At 34.9% G+C, this 17,623-nt stretch overlaps 1 protein-coding gene across 1 annotated transcript in view; it reads left to right on the top strand.

Annotated features, from left to right (window-relative positions):
* Window positions 1-10,738, top strand: part of LOC108913055 (multidrug resistance-associated protein 4) — a 73,010-nt gene extending 62,272 nt beyond the window's left edge. The window contains exons 4-15 of the mRNA XM_023455190.1: window positions 1,155-1,494; window positions 2,722-2,944; window positions 3,091-3,386; window positions 4,788-5,133; window positions 7,305-7,750; window positions 7,807-7,956; window positions 8,092-8,697; window positions 8,754-8,904; window positions 8,959-9,189; window positions 9,248-9,546; window positions 9,685-10,100; window positions 10,228-10,738. Of these exons, the coding sequence (XP_023310958.1) occupies window positions 1,155-1,494; window positions 2,722-2,944; window positions 3,091-3,386; window positions 4,788-5,133; window positions 7,305-7,750; window positions 7,807-7,956; window positions 8,092-8,697; window positions 8,754-8,904; window positions 8,959-9,189; window positions 9,248-9,546; window positions 9,685-10,100; window positions 10,228-10,501 (3,778 nt within the window). The 3' untranslated portion in view covers window positions 10,502-10,738. The remainder of the gene's footprint in view (window positions 1-1,154; window positions 1,495-2,721; window positions 2,945-3,090; window positions 3,387-4,787; window positions 5,134-7,304; window positions 7,751-7,806; window positions 7,957-8,091; window positions 8,698-8,753; window positions 8,905-8,958; window positions 9,190-9,247; window positions 9,547-9,684; window positions 10,101-10,227) is intronic.
* Window positions 10,739-17,623: the final 6,885 nt, after the last annotated feature.

The raw sequence follows: 17,623 nt of genomic DNA, 5'->3' as shown, positions 1-17,623 counted from the left end.
ACTGCTTTTAAAACATTTTAACTCAAAATGGTCTTCACAAAAATAATGATCTGTGTTTGTCGGAGCAAAGTCTGATTTACATAATTTTCGAACTGATTCTATCCACAGTAATTGTCTGTCTTTTGTAATTTTGAAAAAACATTTATTTCTATAGGACGCATTACAGACATTCATATAGTAAGTGCTTTTGCAATTTGGAGCACAACATTTACGTGTAGTTCTACCAGGTAAACTCATTTTGAATAAAAAAAAAGAATAAAAATACAGTAAGGCAGTTCAGATGACTAATTCAATAAATCCCTTATTACATTAATCTAAAACAAAACAAATTTATTAATGCACAAAACGCGGCAACCTACCTGAACTGAAGATAAACCTCAAACCTCCAACATTCTACGTTGATTGAAATATTTCAGTCAACGCATTCTATTTCTGTTGATTGAAAGCTTGGAAACACAGATTCAATCTGTGGTTGCAGATTTCTGTTTAACAATTTCCATAAAGGACAATGTTTTGCTACAACAACGTGACATGGCCCAGTGAATGCATGTTCGATCCGCCCTATCCAATAAAAACCTCTTATTTAGTTACTCTACTTTTATGTTTAAAACGATCCAGCTGGTTTAGTGTCGTTACTCACAAGGAGATGTGTACACACAGAGCGTAAGTGGCTCCATCTATCGTGCTACTTCCCACGTGCGCCATTCTGTGACCTGCTACAATTTTCTTTCAAGAAAACATAAGTTTGATTATAATATGCCACATTTGAAGTATATACATTTGAATAGAATAAAATAACATTTTCGGCAAATATGTCCATGTAAAACTATATGCCCATTTGATCCAAATACTTTTTTTTCAGTGTAGTTGCATGTATTATTATTTGTCAATATAATATATTTTCTAGTCTCGTGTTCATGATTAAAATTGAACATGTAATAAGTGAACATGAACATTGAACAAAAACATAAATTGCAACTCTTAAGTACAACCTCAGTTGCTAAAGTTGTTTCAGTTGTGACTTTGCAGTCTGTATGAGTTCGACCCTAAACAACTACCCAATAACGTGTCCGCCCAATTTTGTTAACGGGATATCAAGAGTTTCCCTGTGTGAACCAAACCAATCCTAATACTAATAAAAATCCTTGTTACAGAAACTGGAATAAGAACGAAGAGAAAGCAAAAAAGAACAACAAGAAACCGAGCCTCCTTAGAGTATTAGTAGCTACCTTCTGGCCAGAGTACTTATATTTAGGTGTACTTTTAGTATTCATGGATATATTCATTCGCCTAAGCCAACCCCTGATGCTTGGGAGGCTCTTAGAATATTTCAAACCAGTACCTACTGTCACCAAGACTGAAGCCCTGTGGTATGCCGGTGCCGTCGTGGCATTAAATGCCCTTAGTGCCTTATTCATGAATCAATATATAATGGGAGCATTCCACTACGGAATGAAAGTACGAGCGGCGTCTTGTGCGTTAATTTATAGAAAAGTAAGTACATAACCTCAATAAATATTCATATACAGGGTGATTCAGTCATAATGTCAATAATTGTAACCATATGTTCGAAAGGCCTAATAGATAGAAAATCGAAAAAAAAATTATTCGACCTTTAAAAAATAAGCAAATTACCCCTTAACTCCCGTTAACTCGGCGCTCCACTTCGAAAAAGGTAATGCGCCGCGCCGACCAGCGCGGCGGGCTAATTACACAGCGATCAGACGTTGCAACGAAACAGCCGACTTCCCAGTCGTCTTGTAGTCTCGTCCAGTTTTGCAATTGCTTTCAAAATCAAAGTGCAACGGATCTCAACCATACAACTCTGAAAAGTAATAATAATAATAAAAACTTTATTTTCCTTGAAGACAGACATTGTATAGGAATTGTCACATTTTTTTTGTACTTAAAATAACTTAAAACTATCTACTCTAGATACATTAAAAATCAAAAAATTAATTTAAAGATTAAAATGTAAGTATTTCTTATTAAGTATTTGTGTAGCTTTTTCATTTTCATAGCCGAAAATATCAGATTCATTTAAATAAACGTAATTTGGCACAATTTTTTTGCTTGTTATGGAACCTAATTACTTAAGTTTTTTCTAGATTGAAATAGAGATGGTAGATGGTTGGATCTATACCACGTACCCATTGACTTTTACAAAGCATTAGTTTTTGTTTCTAAAGAATTGTCTATGTTATCAGATACTAACAAAGATGTGTCATCGGCATACATGATAAAAGAGGTATCAGAAACTACGTTGTCAAATTCGTTGCTATACAGTAAAAATAGAATTGGGCCTAGTATGGATCCCTGAGGAACCCCTACACCGACTTCCAGAGATTCAGAATTTATATTCGAATTACCTTTCATTTCCTTAGCCTTAGCTAGGATTCTTTTACCTGTCCTTGTTGTTCTCAGGCTAGGCTCTATGGGGACATACCCATTACTAGAACACCTAGGCCTGCTTTGATGTTTATTGCGGTTCATCATTTTTTATTTCTTAACGATTGGTATAGATATAAATAAAATGTATAAATAAACTGAAAGCATGGCTATATTTCAAAGTTTTACAGTACTAATGAGATATGTATCTTCTTTTATGAATTAGACATATTAATTTTGCCAATACCATTTAAATTTTATGGAGCTTTCTTCTATTAATATCATTTAAGTAATTTATTTTTCAACAAAGTAAAAAACATTTTGTACTTTCAGGCATTGAGGTTAAGTAAGACTGCCCTCGGTGACACTGCATCTGGGAAGATAGTTAATCTACTATCAAACGACGTTAGTAGATTCGATATCGTCTCCATTTTTATACATCACATGTGGGTGGCCCCAACCGCAGCCTTAATTGTGATGTACTTCTTGTATGCCGAAGCTGGATATGCCGGAGCTTTGGGGATTATACCTGTCTTCCTCGTAGTTCCGCTTCAAAGTAGGAATAATATATTAATGGCTAACTACTAAAAACCTCCAGAGATCAATAAAAACCTTATTTTACAAGTACCTACCGCCGTCCAGCCTAAAATAGCAATTAAATTCTTAGTTTTGATAACACCAAAATTTAATTTAATGTTTCAGGTTACACTGGCAAACTGTCTGCTATATACAGAAAACAAACAGCTTTGAAGACAGATGAAAGAGTAAGGCTAATGGATGAAATCATTTCTGGAGTTCAAGTGATTAAAATGTACGCTTGGGAAAAGCCATTCGAGAAAATAATAAAATTCGCGAGAAAGGCGGAACTTAAAGTTGTTATGAAATCTTCTTATATTAGAGCGTTATTTATGACCTTCAATTTATTCACCACCAGAGTTGCACTGTTCTGTACTTTATTAACCATTGCATTGACTGACCAACCAATCACAGCCGCCAAAGTAAGTATATTTTATTTATTCGAATAAATCTGTTTTCTTATTTCCGTTTTTATTTTCAATGTTTCAATATTCACATCGATATTTTAATATTTTCAAATATTTTGTTTCCATTCACTGCCAAATATGTAAATGTATACGGGGTTTCATAAAGAATAAAACAGCCTAATGTTCTGAAGTTTAAATAAAGTGATTAAGTCAGGCATGCTTAATCAAATATATTTTCAATATCACTATTTAAAAAACCGTTTGAAGAACCATTGCCCCAATCAAGTTGACAATTTTTGGAAATTTGTTTTTAGAACAATAATTTCAAAATTAGTATATACAGAGTGTCCGGAAAAGGATGATTTCATATCGATTTGTGACATACATCGTCTTATGCAAAAATGTTTTCTAAGGGAGGTAGAGCTCTTTGAACATGGCCATTTGTCATTAATTTTTTTAATTGTTTATTTAGAAGGATCAAACTTAAGATATGTATTAACTTTTATACGGACAGTTTTTTGATGTAAAAATGATCTTTTAATTGTAACTATAGACGTCACATTTAGGAGGGTCAGCTGATATTTTTAATTACACTTTTTTGTCTTCGACTTTTTGGTATTTTTAATATCAAAATCGAATACTTAAGATTATTCTGGAATTTGCTATCTTCGTTTGCCTGTTTAGTTTCCGAACACCCTGTATAGGTAGAGAACGCTAGTTACACCTACCCTTATACGTGAATAAATTTGATCTAACTTTTTGTCCTTCGCATATCTACAATTTGGACCAAAATTAATAGAAACTTAGGTACTTAATTTTAAATAAAATTAGTGCATTAATGGAATGTCAAGGAACTCAACAGCTTCCGATATAAAAATGATTTTCCATCTAATTAAATTATTAAAACCATCCTTAACTAGTAACCCGAAGTTTCTAGTTTTGTTAGAACGACTTTATTTAATTTCATGTGTATTTACATCTATTTATATCTTAATTAAATCCCTCGTTACAGTAATTTTTGTAATATATAAAGTAGGTATGGTCTGCGAGTGCTTAACAAAAGTTTTTCGAGTAGAGCAAAATGTCTTCAGCAACTCTACATAATAAGCACCTAAAAACGTAAACTATTTCAGAACTAGTTACATAATATACTGCAAACTAAGTAAACAATACGTTCCTTTCAATCTAAATATGCCTCGGAGAATCAAAATACGGTAGAACCTCGATAACTCGAACCATGATTTGACACAAAGAAAATTCGAGTTATCAAAACTTCGAGTTACTGAATTAACTTTAATTTTAAAAATTCACAAGAGATATCTGAAAAGTCCATAGTTCTTCCAGCCTAAAGTTCCTTCCAAGCAAATCCAACTGAAATCAATATTCGCTTATTTCTCCAAATATATTTTGTTTTAGGTATTTGTAATGATGACTTACTTCAACATCCTATCCCAAACAATGTCTGCGATGTTCGTTAGAGGTATTTCCGAGATAGCAGAATTATTTGTAGCTATCAAGAGATTAGAAGAATTCATGATTAATGAAGAATTCGTCCCCGTTTCTTTTTCACAGAATAATAACAATTCCAATTACGTTATTGATAAAAATGCTATTAGTTTGAAACAACTCACGGCAAAATGGCATGCTTCTTCGACTGAGACTGCTCTAACTAATATTAATTTAAATGTTCTCAAAGGCAGGCTGATAGGAATCATTGGACCTGTGGGTAGTGGAAAAAGTTCTCTTTTGCAAACAATTTTAGGTAAGTAAAATCATATTCACATGAGGTAAAGTTCAGATTTAGAATTAGATCAATAAAACGAGTAAATCAGTGAACCAGTCCCTCCCTCCCACAGCCCCCCTCTCTCTCTGTCTCTAAGCTTGCTTCTTGATTTTTCTTCCAAGAAAATTGTGATTGCATCTCTTAATTCTTAAACACGTTGTAGCAATTGTCCACGTGTTGTAATGTTCTACACCGATCTCTTTGTATAATACAGAGAAATGTTTTAATTTTAAACGTATGTGATTTGTTTTTCCTTTAATTAAATAAACCTGTAGAGGTGAGACAGGAGAGGTACGAGTGAAAGCAATGTTTGATTTCGTCGATGTGCCTCGATGCTCAATCAAAATGCGGTTACTTGACAATTTCCAGCTCACCAGCCTTGTAGCACTTTCATTCCACTCTCCCTTAGAATTTTCCCCATTAAACACTGATATCCTCTTACTACTCTTGCGACCATATAGCTTATAAACTACAAGATCTATGCTTGCGACGCACAGTGGGGCAGATCCCAAAAAGTTGGCCAAAAGTCAAAAAATAAAGTTTCTAATTCGGCAATTTTTACTGTTGGATTGGCTAGAGTAATATCCCAAGTCTCAGAATCCATTACTATTAGGGTCAAATTCCCTATACCTGCTTCTTAAATCACTATAAAGGTGACCGCTGCTCGAGGAAAACCTGGTTCGCGCGTAGGAACAGAAGTAATAGTTGTGTTTAAATGGTTATAAAATTTCGTAGAGTTCACCGATTTATCTCTAATAAAATGGAATCAACTCATAAATGTACGTAGATTATGAATATGCAGGTTAAAATACTCAATATTTTTACAAAAAATAGTAATTGGCTACCAAACTTATGTGAATTTTACGTTATAAAATGAAATAAGAATTTAGTTTTGAAGAAAAAAGTTTAATAATTCTACAGAATTATGTCATTTAACTTATTGGACAAAAAAGATAAAACTATTATCTGTAAACTAAAAAAAAAATCAGCTGCCTATAAGTGCCTAACAACTTTTTGTATAGGTTTTTGTAAAATGTAGAGTAAAATGAATTTCGCTTTCTCTGGACGATGTAAGACATGGGAAGATTGCAGATAAAGACGAAATTGTGTCAACTTCAGAAGATTCGACGGATGCTACAAATGGAGATTTTTCATCTGATGATGATTCTTTTCTTTTATGGAAAGACTGGAATTTTATATTACAACTTTGGCACGGGATTCAAATAAATTACTCCCGACACTTATTTAACGTAATATATGAATAGTCTAATATGTCATTTGTCACTTTTACATCTTCTTCATGCTTGATAAATGTAACATTTTATATTTCATAATCTTTTAATTCTTAATCTACTCGGAAAGTCCCTATTTACAAAATATTTCTACTTCTGATATAGCTATATTAAATCCTCCACATTGGATTTTGTAATTCTGACTCCAAATTCGTTATCAGCAACCCCAAAAACCCCCGAATAACAAATTTCAGATCGATTTTTAAAGATTTTTTACTTTTGGCCAGCTATTTGGGATTCTGCCCCACTGTGCGACGTGTGTACACCGACTCAAAAACTGACACTTTCTAAATTCAGAGTACCTACACATCAGTCGTTTTTTTAATTATTATGCAACATTATGCAACTGAACAATATTGGTTACAATAAAATTAACTATACAGCAGCAGTTCCTGTTAGCACAATGTTCAGACCCAGATTACTTCTTTAACATCAAAAACCTCTGTCAATCAAGTAATTCGTGTTCATACACCATGAAGGGTCTTATCTCAACAACTTTTGCAGGCTATAAGTTCTTCTAGGCGTTACTGGAGCGCCATCTTTATTTATTCTAACAGTGTTCCCATTGCAATAAAACAGTAAAAGTGCTGTAGCTCTGTTTCTTATAAGTTTACCAAACAATACCTCTTCAATTGTGATCGAGTACCGAGTAGTATTTCAAGACGAATTTAAAGTGCAGGAATAACAGCAGCAATGAAATATAAGTAATTTGAATACATTTTATTAAGGTACCAAAATCATGTAAGGAGGCCATGCATGAATCTAATGCGGATAGTTGGGTTGCAAATATTAAACAGTTGAAAATCACCGAACTAGACACTATGCAGCATTCTATATTTTCCATATTTTGTTTTGCAGGTGAATTGGAAATAGCCAGTGGCACCATAGAAATTAATGGAACCATGTCCTATGCATCACAAGAACCTTGGGTATTTGCGGCTACTGTTCGTCAAAATATTCTCTTTGGAGCGGAATACGACAAAAAGCGCTACCACGACGTCATTCGTGCATGTGACTTAGAAAAGGATTTTAAACAATTCCCAAACGGAGACCAAACAATCGTCGGCGACAGAGGTGCTTCTTTAAGTGGTGGGCAAAAAGCTAGGATAAATCTGGCCAGAGCTGTTTACCGAGATGTAGATATTTATTTGCTAGATGATCCTTTATCTGCTGTGGACATCCACGTGTCAAAGCACTTATACGATGAATGCATTAATGGGTATTTAGTTAATAAAACTAGGATTCTGGTAACACACCAGGTACATCATTTAAAAGATGCTGACCACATTCTAATTCTTAATCACGTAAGTCTGAAAACAATTAGTTACAGATGTGTAAATATAAAGAGTATTCTTTACAGGGGCAAATAGAAAATGAAGGTACATTCAGATATTTATCCGCAAGTGATAATTTGTATGCCAAATTACTTACCTCGGAACCTGAACCAACTGATGAAGAAAGGCAGAAACAAATAGAGAATGTTAAAATTTTAAGAAAAATGTCCATAAGGGTAAGTACGCCACCCAGTTATTGATTTAAAAAATATATTTGAAATAAATAAATAATAATAATAGTAATAGTAATAGTAATAGTAATTGTAATTGTAATTGCAATAATAATAATAATATGTATCAATTTTTTTTAGAGTACTAAGTCGTCTATGGCCAGTGCCATAAGCGAGTTAAGTCTGCCAGATAGCATCCTGCAAGAAGATAATGAGGAATACGAACCGGAAGAAGAAATAAAAATTAAAGATATGCAAGAAGTATCATCTAAAGGCAATGTTCATGGATCTCTTCTCTGGAAATACTTCCATTCTGGCGGAAATTTCTGTTTCGTGGCTATAGTTATAATATTATATATCTTGGCGCAGTTGTCGGCAGGTGGTGTGGATTATTTTGTCAGTTTCTGGGTTAACATTGAAGAGTTTAGAAATACTTCCCCTCCCAAGAATGGAACCGTGGAAGTTGTCGTTAGACCATCCGTTGATTGGTCAACAGAAACTTGTGTTAACATCTATGGAGGATTGATAGTTGCTCTTTTTGTTACAGCCCTATTGAGATCCGTGCTCTTTTACAAATTAGCAATGATAAGTTCACAAAAACTACATAACATGATGTTCCACAGTATAATTGGTACGACCATGAGATTTTTTGACACAAATCCCAGTGGTCGTATCTTAAACAGGTTTTCTAAGGATATGGGTGCCATAGATGAACTTTTACCAAAAGTAATTCTCGATGCCGGACAGGTTAGCATACATATTACAAATATCTAAATGTCGCTTCACTTGCCCGTTTTTTTTAGATCATGCTGTCAATGGCTGGTTCTCTAATTTTAGTTGCTGTTGTGAATCCACAGTTTTTAATATTAGTAGCAATCACTGGTGTATTCTTCATATTATTAAGACACGTTTTCTTAAGATCCTCAAAAAATATTAAACGATTAGAAGGAATTAGTAAGTCTATGACATATTAAATTTAAAGAGATTTATTAATACATTTAATTTTAGTGAGAAGTCCCGTCTTCACGCATTTAAATGCAACACTACAGGGATTAACTACAATAAGGGCATTTGGTGCACAGGATATTTTGAGAGACGAATTTGACAAACACCAAGATTGTCACACCAGTGCCTGGTTTATGTTCATTGCAGCAAGTTCGGCGTTTGGATTTTGGTTGGACATTTTGTGTTTTATTTTTGTTGGCCTCATTACGTTTAGTTTCCTTACATTTGGCGAAAGTATGTATATAAACATTGTACAGAACATTTGCCTACAATGATTATTTTTTTTTATTAGACTTAGGCCTTCGTGGAGGAGATGTGGGCCTGGCAATTACACAATCGGCAGCCCTAACTGGTTTACTGCAGTGGGGAATGCGTCAATCAGCAGAGGTGTCGAATCAGCTAATGTCCGTTGAAAGAGTTTTAGATTATAAACACTTACCTCAAGAAAAACAACCAGATATACCCAAAAATCCGCCAAAAGCTTGGCCAGACAAAGGTGAAATCGTCTTTAACAACATGGGACTGAAATACATTGAAACTGGAGATCTTGTTTTGAAAAATCTGAATCTAGTAATTAAACCAAATGAAAAGGTATGCAGAAATAGAGTTATCATAATCATCGTTCTACTAAAGATATGTAAATAATACATTTTTAATTATTGATTAATATGTAAATTTTTTAAAGCTTTTTGCAAAAACTTTTTTTAATAATAAATTATTACATTCTAGATTGGAATTGTGGGCAGAACTGGTGCTGGAAAATCGTCCCTAATTTCAGCCTTATTTAGATTGGCAGTAGTAGAAGGAGAAATAAAAATTGATAAAATTGATACCAAAGATCTCATTTTGAAAGATCTCAGATCGAAAATATCTATTATTCCCCAAGATCCTGTTTTATTCTCCGGAACCTTGCGATACAATTTAGATCCGTTTGAAGAATATCCCGACGACGTACTTTATAGCGCGATAAATGATGTTGAATTGAATGATCCTTCCAATATAATCAACAGATTAGAGAACAGAGTAACTGACAGGGGCGCAAACTACAGCGTTGGTCAAAGACAACTTATTTGTTTAGCCAGAGCTATCGTAAGGAATAATAAGATACTCATGCTGGATGAAGCCACTGCAAATGTAGATCCACAGTAAGTTAAAACATATTTGTGTGCCATATTCAATTAAATACGATGCATTTCATTTGTACTTACTTTATACATCTGCTGTTGTCAGTTTCTCATTCTTCATTCTTTTAAAACAAACTTTATTTTGCAGAACTGATGCCTTGATCCAGAAAACGATCCGCAGAAAGTTTGCAAACTGCACGGTAATAACAGTAGCCCATCGTTTAAATACAATAATGGACTCGGATAAAGTATTAGTAATGGATTCTGGTACGATGGTTGAATTTGATCATCCGCATGTTCTCCTACAAAACCAAAATAGCGTATTTTATAAAATGGTAGCAGAATCTGGTAAATCACTGGCCGATCAACTTAGAAGAATTGCTAGGGAAAGCTACCAAAGGCAGCATGCTGTTCCAGAATAGAGCTGTTTGTTATACATATTTTTAGGGAACATTTTATATATATTGCATGTTTCCCAGTTTCGTATTGAAAGATATTTATTTAAATACTTAAGGATGTTCCAGTGGTATGATACTAGGAGACCTGCAGTTTTAAGGCAGTTTTAACTTAAATTGTACATAGTTATATATTTTTAATAAATTTTAATTATACGTATATATATTTTTCTGCAAATCTACTTAATGTTCTGTTATTTTGTAAAAAATATATATAATTTGTGATAGTATGTAACCAGCTGTTTCTTTATTGTCACTTTATGGCTAGTTATCATTACATAATTTCTGTTTGTAACTTATAAACACCATTTCATCTTCAGTCTGCAAAAACCAAAAGAAAACAGAATAAGTTTATGCAATTAAAATAGCATTGAATATCAATTTATCCATTTGAATATTAAAAGGGATTCATCATTTTCATTGACATTATAAGATTTTAAAACAAAGTTTTATTGACTTGGATGATTTATTCTTGATATTTACAGTTCCGCCGTAACGTTAATTTTTAACCAAAACTGGTCCTACGATACTTAAATCTATTTTACTTAAATACCTAACTGTTTCTAGTTACTAAATCAAACAGCTCAACAAAAAAAGTCTTGTGCAGATAACCAAAATACATTATTGCCTCATATTTTGAGCAGCTGAATTGAAATCCGATGTCAGAATTGCCCCTAATTGACTTGTTTTGCCGATTTTTTTTGGACCCCGCACGGAACATGAAAAAAGGTCTTCCGGGGAATTTGGCTGAAATTTTGCAGAAAGATAGTTTTCAGTATGCTCATCAAAAGTCTCAATGGGCCCGAAGCCCAATGGGCCCTCTTTCACGTCCTAAAATGGGGCAAAAGTGGTCAGTCACTGTGCGGCGGTAGGGTATCGACATGCTGTTATGGATAAACATATCCAGATATTATCGAATAGATACAGATACACACACACGCACGTACGCACGCACGCACGCACGCACACACGCACGCACACACAAACGCGCGTGCAGGAACAATTCATCCTTTCGAGGATAATTCGCGAGAGTTCTCCATTATTTTACTTTCTATCCTTTCTATCCAGGATAGTTGCAGACATTACACATTTATTGAGAATTTCCTTTCCAATAGTCCCTTTAAGGATTTTTGCAGAGCATTCTCAATTTTTATTTTGTTACTTCAGCAACAATATTTTTCAGGATAGTTACGGAACCTACTCATTTATTGAGAATTATTCAATTTTTTAACGTTTTCGCCTGCAGCACTCTTTTTCAGGATAGTTGCGGAAAATACATATTTTATTGAGAATCACTTCTTCAATAGTCCTTCTAAGGATAATTGAAGAGCATTCTCAATTTTTTTTGTCGTTACTCAAGCAATAGTCTGTTTCAGCATAGTTACGGAGCATATCATTTGCGTATGGTTTTTAGAGCATACCTTTTGAATATGATTTCTGGGTTTGTTTAACCATCGTTTGAGTGCTTTGAACCTTGCTGAATTTTTTACCATTATTGACATTTTCCGTTCAGCATTCGAATTATTTGATATTGTTCCATTTTAGATTTCCTATCAATAATTACAATCATCATTATTGAAAAGTCACTATTTTTAATAAAGTATATCTTCTAGTTGATGAAGACAGGTTTCTCAAAATATGCCTCATTGCTTTACATGTAACATTTGTCTGCCATTGCAGAGATTGTCTCGAATTGATCGCGAAGGTGATGAGCATATACGAGAGATTGCTATAGTGAGACGTGATGGAAGAGATATGCCAGCAATTGAAATCACGGATCAGACGCATCTATGTCTCATCTGTCGAACATCTATAATGGCAGAACGACAAGCAATTGAAGCTGATCCTACTTGTGCGATATTTAATATACTGTGTCAAAGATCTAGTCGTGTATGTTTTATTTGTAATTCGCCAAATAATTTGAGACGGTTGACTCAGGACGCGAGAATCAAGATATTTGTGACCCGAAATATATATGTTCCACAATATACTAAAACTTGTCGTGAACACTTGACAGATGATAATTATGTCTTAGAAGGTCTTTTACCAGGGTTACAATTTATCAATAGACCTTACTGGTTCAGGTCCAGGTCCAGGTCAGGATATACGTACAAGGATTTTTTCAATTACTTAGGAGTCAGGCTATTAAGGTTAGAGATCTTGGAGACGAAACTCATATAGTTGATGAATATTTCAAGTGCTTGACATCTTTAATAAAAGACCAGTTTCGAGAGTTATGGGCTTTTTGCGATCCGGTACCTGAAGGTAATTGTTTGAGACATGTTTACAAACGAGATTTAATAACCTTTTTTTGCAAAATGCGCCAGAATTTATCTGATGAGTTCTTGAAGGTTATTTTCCAATATTCAACTCGCCAAGCAGTTAGTATGAGTATTGCAACAGTACGAAAGTCTCTTATGCAACGGTTCGTCCCAGAAAATGTTGGCTTCCACGTAATAACTCACACGGAATATATAGCTAGACGTGTAACTGGTTTTGCTAATGAACTTCATAATTCTGAACCTCGCATACCGAGAGCTATTGTTTATGTAGATGGAACGTATTCGTTCATAGATAAAAGCACAAACTACCGAACACTGAGACAATCTTTTTGTGTCCACACAGGACGTCATTTAGTTAAACATGCTCTTCTTGTTGCCCCAGACGGATATATTCTTGGTGTTCAGGGTTCTTACTTCTCAGACAGTAAAAATAATGACGCACAAATGTTGATTAATGAGTTTGAGAGAGATATGGATGGTATGAGGGCATGGTTTCAAGAAGGGGATATATTTCTAGTTGACCGTGGATGCGGGGCCTTACCTCACTGCTCTGGGGATTGATTACAAGATGCCACATTTACTGGAACGTGGACGATCTCAATTTACTACTGAGGAGGCCAACGAAACTCGTCTGATTACAGAAACTAGGTGGATTATTGAATCCAGAAATGGGCATATCAAGTCTATATTCAAATTTTTCGATGGAATCATTGAAACATCTCACGTAGTTAATCTTCAAGACTTTTATAATATCGCTGCGGCTATGATAAACAAATTTCATCCCTTGATTCATATGGCTGGTGCAACTGTTGAAATGGCGAGAAGAATGTTGCAACGTGCCCAACAACCTAATGTACTTTTTTTCTTGACCAATTCACAACAAATTTGCATTATTTTTGAATATTAATATAAGCAATAAATTCTACAGAATTTGATGCATTCTGTTTTTCACATTTATCTTCATTCATATGTTATGTAACAAAATGGATGAGGATGTTCAGCGATTTCTACAGTTTGAAGGGTTTGCATGATTTGGCGTGTGCCACGATGAATATAAATTCTGCTGCAATTTTTTGAGTTTTTTAAGCAACTCCTTAAGAATAAGGAGCCACGGTTACTTTGCCGCTGGTTTCTGATAATGGTTCACATTGATAATGCAAGAACACATGCGATGACTTGTCATTTAACTAATAATGTCGAAAGAAGAAAGTCTGAAAATTCTTCAGTGGCTTCTGAAGACTATGAGGTGGTATACCCTATTACTGATTCAAGTTTATAAAAAATAAAGGGAACGCATTAATCTTCTTCATAAGGGAAAACGTCAAATGATATGCAGATATGCTTAGACAAAACAGCACATTGATAAGGCACTGCTGCATACTAAGAGACTATTTTCACCTTATTTTAGGATTAGAAGAAGGTCCCATTGGGCTTTGGCCCCATTGAGATTATGGTTAGCATGCTGAAAACGGCTTGTATATTTATCCAGATATATTTACCCTTACCCATTTAGACTTGTGATGATCATGCTGAAAACTTTTTAAGTAATATCTTCCCAAATAATGTGTCGGTATGTTCATCTGTTCCAACATATCAATATACCAACACTGTAGGGCAAATATCGACATTGACTTCATTTCAGGACGAGAAGCAAAGCTCCTTGGATCTTGGGCCCATGGAGACTATTGATGAGCATGTCGAGATCTCTTTCCGATAATATCTAGATGTTTATCCATTACAGCATGTCGATACCCTAAGGCTGCACAGCGACTGAACACTTTTACCCCGTTTAAGGACGTGAAGAAGGGCCCATTGGACCTTCCGACACATATCCTTGAACTATCCTTGAACCCATTGAGACTTTTGATGAGCATGCTAAGATCTCTTTTCAATAATATCTAGATATGTTTATCCATAACAGCATGTCGATACCCTACCGCCGCATAGTGACTGACCACTTTTGCCCCATTTTAGGACGTGAAGGAGGGCCCATTGGGCTTCGGGCCCATTGAGACCTTTGATGAGCATACTGAAAACTATCTTTCTGCAAAATTTCAACCAAATTCACCGGAAGACCTTTTTTCATGTGTTCCGTGCGGGGTCCTTTCAACTAGAAAAAAATATGAATTTTGTTCCATTATTTTGGAACACAGTGTATATTTTTGCATTATCATTAGCATTATCATTCTAAAATTCGAAAATATTAGCAATTTTAAGCTATTTTGTCAGTTTAAAAAATTCGAGTGGGTTGCTAGGGCAATTCTGACATCGGATTCAGCGGGTCAAAATATACGAGAATACATAGGTCAGACCACGATTTTCAGTCGCTGTTAAATCATATCTGATTTAACAGCGACTAACTAATTTGTGATTTGTAGAGTTTGTGGGTTTTTAAACATTTTTTGATGCTAGAAAATTCTGGTGATTTGCTGAGGCAATTCTGACATCGGATTCGAATTCAACTGCTCAAAATACATGGGAATAATGTATTCTGGTCATTTGTACAAGACTTTTTTTGTGGAACTGTGATATCATTCATGACAATAAGAAATTCGCATTCGTTCTGTCCAGAAAAGTATTTCGTATATGAAAAGTAAAAATTGAGAAGGTAGGTACCTACTTCTTATCTTACAACCTCTCTAATTCAACTATTTGACTATACAGCACATTCAGAAAATACGAAATATTATATGATTATCAATGCAACAATAAATTTGAGGCGATGAAATGCTAAACTTTTTAATTAAATCAGATTATTTCTTTCCAAAAAATCCAAATATAGTATTCCAATATTAAAAAACTATTAAATACGGCAAATATTTTGTTATGAAGAGCGGGAAAGACGGACCGAGCGACGGTGGCTGGAACGCCAAGGCCAGTGTGCGTGTCCCGAAACTCTGAATAGACTGATTGTTCATAATTTTATAAACAAGGTAGTTGGATATAGGAATAGAAAAAAAGGATAAGTTAGTTAGAATTAAAGAGTTGAATAGCGAACAATAATAATTGAGAATGTACATTTTACTTAAAATAAAGGAAATTGTTGGAATAAATTATTTTTGTTTATAACATCAGAAGTAGGATAGTGTCACGTGTCTTTCATAGAAAAAAAAAGAACGTATTTATAACTGCTATTAACTATAGACAGTGTGTTCCATTAAAGTGGTTAAGATGAGTGATGATGAAAATGCTCTTTACCAAAGTTTGCTGGAAAAACACATTGAAAGGAAGGTCAGTGAGATTTTTAATAAAAGTTGCACCCAACTCGGAGCAAACTTGGAATCGGCCGACTTGGAAACTGTATTGGGGGAACCGTCGACATCATATGTTTGTGGCGATATAATTCCACTGTTTGATCCAGATGACAGCACAATGACGGTTACCGGATGGCTTCAGAAAATCGATCAATTGGGAGAAATACACAAGTGGTCGGAATATCAGAAAACTGCATTTATGCAAGAAAAACTGCGAGGATCAGCAAGAAGATGGTTTCATCGTTTGGAGGATTATAAGAAGACCTGGGCTGAGTGGAAAACAGTATTGACGCTTGCATTTCCGAGATCCACAGATTATGCAACTGTGTTAGAGGAACTTGTTGCAAGAAAGAAAGAACCATGTGAAACCATGACTCATTAGAAATCATGAGAAACTATCACTTACACAGCAGTGTAGGTTGGACAACGAAGCTACAATTTCCTGTTTGATTAAAGGATTGCCTTTAATTGCGAGGGCTTTCAAATGTAACACTCCAAATGAATTATATGCAGGATTTTTAGCATCTCTTGAAAATTACCAGAGCTACCAGAAGGAACATGGAAAATTAAAGAGGTCACGACCTGAAAGACATGAGAAAGTTCCCATTAGATCCGGAGGTTGTTTTAATTGTGGCAAATTTGGACATATTTCAAGAGATTGTCGCATGAAAAGTGTTTTACGATGCTATTTTTGTAACCGAGTTCGCAAACGCAATATTAATGAACCGATTACGTCTTCGAGAAACGAGCAAAAATCTGTGAAAATTACAGGGAAAGATGTTAACCAAATCTATGCGAAGCAGTGTTCTATTAATAACGAAAATTTATTGGCTTATTAGGATAGCGGTAGCCAGGTTAATGTTATTCATACAGCTGCTGTCAAGAGGGCCAAGCTTCGCCTGTATCCCGACTCAAATGTATTAAAGGCATTTGGAGGCAATACGATAAAAACTGAGATGTCGGTAAAGTTTACGTTGCAAATTGACGACGTTCAAATAGAGACTTCAGCTTTGGGGACTAGTGCAGATATGGACAATTTTGACATGATTGTCGGACAGCCGGTAATAAATGCCGAAGGTGTTTCACTTCTAGTATGTGCGGGGACTGCAAAATTGATCAAAAATTACGATAACTGGTTTCAAGACATTTTTGAGCAAGGAGAGGAAGTGCGACCAAAAATTAGTTTGTTAAAAGACTGTATACTGTATCCTCACTCAACGACGATGTTGGACTGTGAAATTAGCGATGTGAATGAAAAGGATGAAGTTTTGATGGAAAACAAACGCTTTCAGATCGGGAGAAGTGTGATTTGTATTCCCGGAATGGTGTTTATAGAGGTTCTCATTGTTTGGTTCCTCATTGTTTGGTTCCTGTTTCGAACCTAAGTAATGAAGAAATACAGTGGAGACGAGGCAGGCTGATTAGTAGAGGACTCAGATGTCAAGGCGGCACCGGTATGAGAGATTACAGGGTGAGTTCTCTGAGCCATAATACTAAGCATGTTAGAGATAAAAGAGATAAGGCTAGTGGTAATCTTAAAAACGTAGCGAGAA

This window comes from Anoplophora glabripennis, unplaced genomic scaffold, assembly GCF_000390285.2.
Source record: "Anoplophora glabripennis isolate ALB-LARVAE unplaced genomic scaffold, Agla_2.0 scaffold574, whole genome shotgun sequence".
Classification (NCBI taxonomy): domain Eukaryota; kingdom Metazoa; phylum Arthropoda; class Insecta; order Coleoptera; family Cerambycidae; genus Anoplophora; species Anoplophora glabripennis.
The sequence above is the reverse complement of the archived record's forward strand: the minus strand, read 5'-3'. Positions and strand labels throughout refer to the sequence as shown.